At 36.3% G+C, this 10,746-nt stretch overlaps 1 protein-coding gene across 1 annotated transcript; it reads right to left on the reverse strand.

Moving 5' to 3' along the window:
• Window positions 1–2,051: 2,051 nt before the first annotated feature.
• On the reverse strand, window positions 2,052–6,736 carry LOC138349134 (uncharacterized). The gene is made up of 3 exons (XM_069299174.1): window positions 6,346–6,736; window positions 3,477–3,553; window positions 2,052–2,874 (listed from the first exon to the last, which is right to left on the reverse strand). Exon 3 carries the CDS (start codon window positions 2,869–2,871, stop codon window positions 2,212–2,214), a length of 660 nt encoding a protein of 219 aa, XP_069155275.1. The 5' UTR covers window positions 2,872–2,874; window positions 3,477–3,553; window positions 6,346–6,736; the 3' UTR covers window positions 2,052–2,211.
• Between the last annotated feature and the right edge of the window lie 4,010 nt (window positions 6,737–10,746).

Here is a 10,746-nt window from a genome sequence, read left to right on the forward strand (position 1 = left end):
TGAGCTGTCTGGAAGCATAGGCTATCACCTTACCAGCCTGCATAAGAACACATCCCAAACCAACCCTAGATGCATCACAATAGACAGTGTAATTCTCGCCACTCTTAGGCAGAGTAAGCACTGGGGCTAAAGTGAGTTTGTCCTTGAGCTCCTGGAAACTCTTCTCACAAGTCTCCGTCCATTCATACTTGGATTTCTTCTTTGTCAAGGCTGTAAGTGGGGCAGCAATGGAAGAAAATCCCTCCACGAACCTGCGGTAGTAACCAGCCAATCCCAGAAAGCTACGGATATCGGTGGGTGTAAGAGGCTTTGGCCACTTCTTAACGGCTTCAGTCTTTCTGGGGTCCACTTCTACACCTTGATCGGACACAACATGGCCCAGGAAGGTCACTGACCTCAGCCAGAATTCACACTTGCTGAATTTGGCATACAACTGATGATGTCTAAGTACCTGCAAGGTTAGTCTCAAATGCTGTGCATGCTCTTCCTTGGTCTTAGAGTAGATGAGAATGTCATCAATGAATACTATGACGAAAGAGTCAAGGTATTCACGGAAGACTCTGTTCATGAGGTCCATAAATGCAGCAGGTGCATTCGTGAGACCGAATGACATAACCAAGAATTCATAATGACCATATCGGGTACGAAAAGCTGTCTTTGGGACATCCCCATCCCTAACCCTAAGCTGGTGATACCCTGAACGAAGATCAATTTTAGAGAAGAAACTAGACCCTTGGAGCTGATCGAACAAATCATCAATTCTGGGGAGTGGATACTTATTCTTTATAGTGACTTTGTTGAGCTGCCGATAATCGATACACATTCTAAGGGTCCCATCCTTCTTCTTTACAAACAACACTGGAGTGCCCCAAGGGGATATGCTCGGTTGAATGAAACCCTTATCAGTGAGATCTTTTAACTGCAGCTTCAACTCCTTGAGTTCTGCTGGAGCCATTCTATAAGGAGGAATTGAGATTGGTTTAGTATCGGGTTCTAAGTCGATACCAAAGTCAATCTCTCGAAGGGGAGGGACTCCAGGCAAATCTTCAGGAAACACATCTAGGAATTCATTTACCACAGGCACTGAGTCTATGGAAGGAACGTCATGATCTAAGTCATTAACACTCACAAGATGACATAGTAACCCTTTGGCCATCATTTTATTGGCCTTAAGATTTGAAATCAAGGGGTTAGGGCGAGTCGGATTGTACCCCTCCCAGACTAACTCTTCTTCATTAGGGAAACGAAACCTCACCACTCTACTACGACAGTCCAAGCAAGCATAATGGCTGTGAAGCCAATCCATGCCAAGAATAATATCAAAATCATGCATGGGTAACTCAATCAAGTTTGCACACATAGCCCTGCCACTCACAACTATTGGGCAATTCTGGTATACCCTATCAGCTTTCACATTTTCTCCTAAAGGCGTACTAACCACTATAGGATCATGCAGGACTTCAGGTAGTACTTTAAAAGTAAGGGCAAGTAGAGGAGTTACAAAGGAAAGCGTAGACCCTGGATCAAGTAAGGCATAAACAGAAGTTGAGAATACTTGCAGCATACCTGTGACCACATCAGCGGACTTCTCCTGCTCCTCCCTACCTTTCAAGGCATAAAATCTGTTCCTCTTGGGAGGCTCGGCTGCTGCTGCACCCTGTGGGGTAGGCCTAGGCTGAGCATTTCCCCCAGCCTGACCTCTGTTCTGGGGACAATCTCTGACCATGTGTCCACTCTTACCACAACCAAAGCAGGCATTAGTGCCCTGCCTGCATTCCCCAAGGTGAGTTCGGCCGCACTTAGTACAAGCCTTCCTTGGGCGCTGCATCTCACCTCCATTGCCCCTCTTGGGTTCGGGTCTGCCTCCTCTAGGTGTTGTATTTCTCTGAGGGTCAGAATTACCAGCACTCTGTTGCCCCTTCTTAAATTTGGGCTGCTCGCGGACGCCAAAATTATTTCTATGGCCTCCATGGCTGGGACCTGCCTGATCTTGAGGCCTAGGCCTCCTAACATCACGTACACCTCTCCTCTTTCGGCTGTCCTCTACCTGCTGGACATGCATCATTAATCTAGAAAGGTCCATATTATCATGGAGCATCGCAGCCCGACAATCCTCCTCCAGGTCTCCATTGATTCCTGTGAGGAATCTACTCATCTCCTCCCTGCTGGTAGAAACCAAGGGAGTAGCATACCTGGATAATTTCAACAAAGTTAAGTACTCTCATCATTCTTGTTATCAAATACTAAGGGAAGTACATACCTTGATAACTTCACAAACTTCAGGGAATACTCCCTGACAGTCATGGATCCTTGCTTGAGGTTGATGAACTCCTCAACCTTGGCCTCTTTCATCTCTCTAGGGAAGAACCTTTCCAAAAATGCTGTCTTGAACAGCTCCCAGGTGACTGGCACCTCTCCTAGGACACGGTTATCTCGCCACATTTTGCACCAAGTCTGTGCAACATCTTTGAGCTGGTAGGAAGCCAACTCAGCCTTCTCAATATCAGTGGCCCCCATGGCCACCAGTATCTTATGCAACTCGTCTATAAATTCCTGAGGATCTTCTGAAATCTTAGCCCCTGTGAAAATTGGAGGATTCATCCTCGTGAAGTCTCGCAGTCTGTTAGCTATGCTGCGAACCGGTGGGTTTTCCCTTAGAACATCCTGCCGGTTGACTTGGGCAGTCATAGCTTGGGCTTGCATTGTGATGGCCTGTGCCATCTGGGCTAGAGATGCCCTCACCTCCGCATCAGTCAACCCAGCTGGGTTAACAGGCATAGCCACTCCTTCAGCTGGAGCCTGGGGTGGATTCTGATTACCCCTAGCTGCAGCTGCTCCCGTCCTCCGACCCTTAGTCCTCCAAGTATTCATTCTCTGAAAAACAACAAGATTGATGTTAGACACGTTCATAACACCAAGAATTCAAACATTAGGATAAGCACGATAAGATCAGAAAAAGGGAAGTTTTTCCTACGCATCATGCAGTCTCTAATCCAGGATAGTGGTGCACTTCACTACCATGACTTAGAAACTACTCAATGTGGTTGATGTGAACTCATTATTCTAGGAATTTAACCTAGCGCTCTGATACCAACTTTGTCACGACCGGAATCTAGACCCCAGACGAGACCGGCGTCGTTGACCTCTCAGAGGTCGCAGACAAGCCTACTTACGTCATTCTTACTTTACATAGATTAATTTTAGCGGAAAATTTGGAATTTTTGATTCTTTAATCATACTTGCTGAACATTCTTAACATTTCGTAATCGTTCATCATCAACCATCTAACATTTAAGAGATAAGCAACTGAAAGAAATAATTCATTAAATATTAATTGTATATCGGCCAAAATAGCACCAATACAAAGTCTGAACCAAAACAGGAAAGAAACGCTAGTGGAACATGCTCCAGTAGCTCAACTCTAAAACTACGCTAGAATGTAAAACAGTAGCATCCTCGAAGGCATAAGGACCTACCAAACTCCGGATGAATGCTGACGTCCAGATAGCTGCAACAAAGAACTTGTAGCTCTACCGTACACCTGTGCCTGCACCTAAAAGTAGATGTTTGTATGGAATTAGTACACACTTGTACTAAGTATGGGTATATGCAAGCACACACCAGGGACATGCATGAGAAAGAATAGCTCTTTCCTAACAACATGATTTTTGGAAGTCAAGTCGGTGGACTTGCTAAAATGAGATTAGGAAGGTTATGCCACGAGAGTGACATGCATCATTATAGTTATGGTATGGCACACAACACATAATATCTTCATATAACACATAACATATAGCACATAGTTTCTTTCATATTGTTCATTCATATACCATGAGACCTTACTATCATAGACTTAACCTTAAGACTTCCCAAAATGAGGGCTCAACATATGGGACCTCAACTAGGGAGCCTTCTTCAGCAAACACAGAGCCTGCTTCATTCATTCGTTCGTATTTCATTTCAATTCATTCATAGGCCAGTGCGAACACCAGCTATACCTAGGATGTAGTTTAAGACTTCCATCGGGTTTGCTGTGCAATGATCAGGAATGACCTAATGTCATTACCTAAATCTAGCTCACCTCTTGATTATCCTATCCTAACACCTTCGGTATCATTCATTTCTTTATATGATTCATTTGAGGCTGGCCTCATTCATTCATTGGGAACTTTAACTTTAACCGACATAGATCATGTGAGCATCATGAAATCCAGTGTCTTCCCCACACCGAAAAGAGGTGGAATCACCGGCCAAAGCGATTCAATAACATGCTAGCGTATATGGGAATTTAACCCCGCCAGATCCCTATAGTGGCAATATAGGTTCAAAGACTAGGAGATGTATGGAGACCCATACCCGGCAAGCCGGACAGTCTCATCTCACGAGAGTTACGTGAACCTCCGCCCTTCCCGAAAGAAGGCATCACCGCTCATAGCTAGCCTATCGGTGCTCAGTATAAAGTTCCATTACATCCAACTCATACATCATGGAAGTTGTCTTCTAGTATGAGGGCATCATAGCTCAATAGATGATTTCTCATCTCATTATTAGTATTAAGTGTTTTAAACTCAATATTTTTCATTAAAGTATTTATAGAGACTGGTCTCTTCATTATCTTACACCCTCATTGATGAATACGTATTGGTAACATTTACTTAGGCTCGTTTGAGATTGCTCTCTCCATATACATTAGCCTCACATCATGATTGTCACCACATTCTTCATTTCATTACGTACATCTTAGGTTCACTTATTTTTTTGAACGTATGTTAAACTTATGTGTCTACACATACAAGCCATGGGGCTTCGTTTATAGTTCGTTAAGTGATTCTTATTTTCCTAAGATTATGTATTACAAGACTTATGTATCTTGTATATATACCAAGATCTTGATTTTTGATCAAAGTAGATTACATTATTCTTGAATATTTTACTCACGTATGACTTATGTATCAATACGGAGGTTTGGGCACGAGAACCCAAATCTTGAATTATTTGGACATCATTTATATTTTTCATTGATTTTAGTTCTAATATTCATAAATTTAGAACTCTAAATTAAATCTCAACATTTTCGTGACATAATACATTTTCTATTTTAATTAGAATTCTAAATTAAATTTCAATCATTTACATGAAAGAATAATTTTCTAATTTAATTAGAATTCTAATTTAAATCTCAATATTTACATAAAAGAATTAATATTCTATTTTTAATCAAAATTCTAAATTTAATCTCAATGTTTACATAAGAGAATTAATTTTTTTAACTTTAATTAGAATTTTAATTTATTATTATTATTATTTTTAATTACATTCGCTTGAATAGGGAGGTTGTGGGTTCGAACCCCCACAGCCCCCTTTATTTTTCTCTTATTTTCGCTGGAAATGGAGGCTGTGAGGTGGTGGGTTCGAACCCCCACAGCCTCACCTTTATTTCCTTAATATTTGTACCCCTCCCTTCAACTCTGAGGTCGTGGGTTCGATCCCCACGCCTCGCATCCCCTTTTATTCCTTTTTTTTTTCGCGAACTGGGGGTCGTGGGTTCGATCCCCGCCCCCAGCATTCCCTTTTAAATCCCCCCTTTTTTTTTTCTTTTCGCGGATGGGGGTCGTGGGTTCGATCCCCGCCCCCAACATTCCCTTATTAATCCTTTTTTTTTTCGCGCGTGGCTGGGGTCGCGAGTTCGATCCCTGCCAGCCCCATTTTTTTTTTAAGTAAGGCATGCTGCAGGGAGGTCCTGGGTTCGATTCCTGCAGGCCTCAAAACTTTTTTTTTTAATTCTTTTGATGTTCAAAAATTTCCAGATTCTTTTAAAGTCTGTTTTCAAGCTCTGGAAATTTATTCTACGATTTTTCTTCACTTTTTCATCAAGTTTAACATTAATTCGTAGGGAAATTTCATGGTTCATTCATAATGTTTTAATTACACATTATATTTTTTTTTTATAGATTCGTCTAACCAAGAATTACTCCCTCAATCAAGCCACCTAACATTTCATATGAACTTCACGTCTTACCCCATTTTATTCACGAAAAATATACAATCATATTACATTAAACTTTTGGAGCATTACATAAAGAACCTCATTCACTGTAACATACTTACACATAATTTCAAGAAAAACATGGTTGCCTTTCATACGATTCCAAGTACACAAACATAATCATATTCATCGCGAAAACATAATATACACCTAAATCTACCAGCAATCATACCCAACCTAAAATTCATTGGGAGCTAGTGACAGGGGCATGCAACGGGAAACAGCCTTAGTTTCGAGATGAATAACTTGAATCGTAAGGGGCCTCTTGGGAAAGGAGCCAAGAGAGAAGAAACCCATACCTTAATCGATGTTCAAACTTTAATGTTGCTGCCCGGAAAACTCCTCCAAACCACTCCCAATTCACTTCAACGCACACCTCTCTCGACGAACCTCTCTTAGCCTTGACGTTTTGATTACTTATTTTCTTTTACTTGAAAATTTTTTTGTGAGTTTTTCAAGCATGAAAACTGTTGATATTTTTGGCAGAAATAATGTGATGAAGATGGAGAACGTGAGAGAGAGAGTTAAGGAGCGTGAGAGAGAGAGGACTATTTGGATTAGGAGACTAATTCAAAAATCAGTCAAATAATCAATAAATACAAATCTGTTTTTGATTTATTTATTTATTTATTCATTTAAAACGTGAAAGGACAATTACGCCCTTTAAATACTTATTTATTCTTATTTATATAAAATTTTTTTTTTGAATCGTTACAAAGACCTTAGTATAGTATAAGTGTGTCTCTAAAATTTCGGCCATAGGTTAAGGGGATATTTATGCATTTTCCCTCAATTTTAAAGTTATGTGATACAAATATCTGATAATGTTCTTCACTTTTATATTTATTTGTTAATATGTTTATCATGATACATCAATAATATGTGTTACATGTATTCATGAGTGTTAGATATCATAGTTGTTTTGATTTACGTTTGGTTATTAATGTATCAATTAAAAATGGTAGATGACAAAAGCTTAATATGTCTATTGTGTTCAGTGTATACAATAAAGTATCACTTTGAGATACTTCTATTAAAGTATCAATTAAGATTTTTATGTGAAATAAGGTTAATAAGTGGATTTTGAAGTAGTTATCAAATTTGTATCTGAATATGATCAAATGTGTCCTTATTAAATTGCGTTAATATTAATATGTGTGAACAATACTATTTAAATAAAAGTATTTGTAATAATGTATCTTGTACAGTTCTCTTGTTTTTATTTATATATTGGTACATTTAACCTGATCAAATAACAATATATATGATGTAGTTGGAGCTACGTATTAATTTGTTATTCAAATGACTGTTGTTGAAAATTCAAGGTGTCTGTTAAAAAAAATACAGACATATTCATAATCAAATACTTTAATAGTGAATATATTTGTCAATTGAGGAATAGAGTATTAAGTAAGGTACAACCTACTGTTGGATTTGTTAGTGGTGTGACAACTTCAATTTGGAGAATCATAAAAGATAACATACTCCAAACGACATAATTGTTGATGTCAGGGCACCCTATGGCGTTGAAATTTCTTACCAACAAGCATGGCGGACTAAATAACGTGCATTGAAAATGATCAGGGGTAAATCTGTTGATGGATATAGACAGATGTCAAGATGATACATATATATGTTGAAAACTGTGTATCCAAATTCATATATGAGGATGCATAAGTCCAAAAAAATGAATTTATATATCTATTCATATCATTAAAGGCCCATGATGAGAATGTTTGAGTTATGTAGGCCTGTTATTGTTCTTTATGCTTCACATCTTAGCGGAGCTTATCGAAAAATATTTGTATTGACAAGTACACTCGACGGGACAGATATCTCATGTTGCTTATGAATTTAATTTTTTTAAAAAAGTAATTTTAACATTCTGCAATAATTATTTAAAACTAATCATAATTTTGTGTATTTCTATGTTAAATTTTCATATTGCCTTTAGCTTATGCAATTGTTGACACGGAAAATGATTGTTCACGGACATGACTGTTTATTCAAATTTTCCTCATTTTGCATGCACATGACACCTACGAAAAAATATTGTTCAAACTTTAGGAGAAGCAGGTCCATACTAAGTGATCTGTTTTATTCAATGACAAAGACTTATAATTTAAAAAATAAACGGCTAAATTGAAAAAAGTAGATGACAGAGTTAAGAAGTATCTTCAAGATGCTGGGGTATGAAAGGTGGTCTAGGTCTCATGCAACAGAAAACATGGAAAGAATGATGACTTCAAATATAGCTGAATGTATCAACGGTTGTCTTGTTGATGCACGACAACTACCTATTATAAACTTTATGGAAGAAGTTAGAATTCTATTTTTTGGCTCTTGAAATTGCAAAAATAAAAAAATAGCTTCTTATACAAAGTACACATTAGGAAAGAGATTTTAATAAATATTGATTATAAACGTGTCAAAATGTGCAAAATGAAGGTACATATTTGTATTACAAGTATTATATATCTAGTTTTACTTCTAATAATATTGTTGTGTATACCAAATGAAAAAAATGTGTAATATATCTCTAATTTGTAAACAATTCCAGGTTGTCTGATATTATTTTTTCAATGTATGAAGGCGGGATAAGATACATTATTTGTCTTGAAAGAAAAACTCGTTCATGTGATAGATTTCAACATGACGAAATACCTGATGCACATGCACTGACCATTTTAAAGAAGAAAAATATTAAAGATGTACAACCCTACAACTCTGGTTACTATAAATATGATACATTAACTATGCAGTTTCAATAGAACCGATGCTAGAACAAAGTGATAGGGCAACTCTGAAATATGTTTTGGATGAAGTCATCTTGCCATCAAGATACAAAAAAATATCTGATACACCAAAGAAAAAGAGGAAGAAAAATCCAAAAGAAAAGGTAACACAAAAAGAATTATTCTAGACGTTATGGACAATAAGGTCAAACTATTAGAATATGTACATACTTCCCGAAAGATTGTCGATGACTACTTTTTAAAGAATTTTTATGCTTCATGTGTAATATTTTTCTGGATTTTTGAATCTTCTAATAAGATATTATCATTTGGTGTGATTTTTACTTTATTTAAATGTCAAAAGACCACAAATCGTTGAATGATAATGAAATTAATTGTATTATACCAAGTGTAAAATATATTGTATCATGTGTTGGGGTATAAACAATTAAATTATTTGATAAGTGATTATGTATCATATACGTTATAGTTCAACTATTTGTTGTATCCGATAGTAAAATATTATTATTTTTTATGATTTACATCAATATAACAAGATTCAACATGTTAAAGGATACTAAACATATTGAAACTTAATTGCTTTGTACCAATTATAACATACATAAAATTTGTATCATATATATAATAATTTTATGAATATTGTGTATTAGATAATTACATAGTATCACATGTTTGTGATTTACATCAGGCTACAACATGTTAATAGATACTAAATAAATTGAAAATTAGTTATTGTTTACCGAATATAGAATTCAAATATTTGGTATCTAATGGTTATTTGTATCAGCAGTATTGATGTATATCATACTTATAAGATACAATATAAGTTACTACATATTAAAATTATAACTGAAATGCGAAATTTGACAAAAACAGTCTTCAAATTAATAATTACTTAGAAATATTGTGTTGAAACAGGAATGTATCTTCAACTCAAGAAGACATAACAATTCTAAATTAATCAGTCCATCTCGACTGGAGTAGTGTAGCCACTCTTGGGCCTTGCAGGATTATCATTATCGCTAACGTATTCCGCCTTGTCCTTGTCCATATCATACTTCCATAATAGCGTTGTATATCTATTGTGATGATAGTCACTCCGAAAACTAGTAGATGAAATGTTGATTTCATCGCTTATGTATTCAATAAAAGCATCTACATACATTTCACATTCGCTGCAAACAAAAGTAGATACATTAAAAAAGTGAATTAAATGTGTAAGTAAAGAAATTATTTTACAATACTAACAAGCTATCACTTTGATGTTTCATAATATTTTGAGAATATTCCACCTCAAACGACTATTGTGGACCCAAGATTTACTAGTTTCTTTGTCTTTGGATGACTCCAATGGTGCCCAATCAGTTCTCTCCGGACCAAAAATTTGACTATCATAAAGATAGTTTGAAAGCATTACAGACAACCGTTTTATCTCATACAAATAACTTTTTGTTGATCCCATAGATGAGTCATACACTCGTATTAACCTTTTCTTTAAAAAACCACAGCTAACACCCAAAGAAAATCTTTATCACAATTACTCGAAATATAAACCTCATCTGCTAGATGTCATAGTAAAGAAGCAAGGATCAAAAATTCATTTATGATGTCTTTGATAGACCTTTCATAACTAGATACAGTAACACAACGATTAATATGTTTTTGTGTACTAAGAGTATCATCTGCAGGAGCACAATAATACCTCTTGTATACAATGTTGATATATGACTTGAACAAACAGTTGACCGTAGTGTATTGTACTGATCTATGCTTCTTAATTTTGACTTTTTGCGTAGATAGTAAAAATTTACATCTATGTGCTATAAAACAAAACAAAAAATAATATATAATCGGCACAATCTGAAACAAAAAAAATAAATTGAAGAAAAAGAAAAACTAATTAGTAATCTGATATTCATTTCAAATGACACATGTTAATTTGGT

Source organism: Solanum lycopersicum, chromosome 6 (genome assembly GCF_036512215.1).
Source record: "Solanum lycopersicum chromosome 6, SLM_r2.1".
NCBI lineage: Eukaryota > Viridiplantae > Streptophyta > Magnoliopsida > Solanales > Solanaceae > Solanum > Solanum lycopersicum.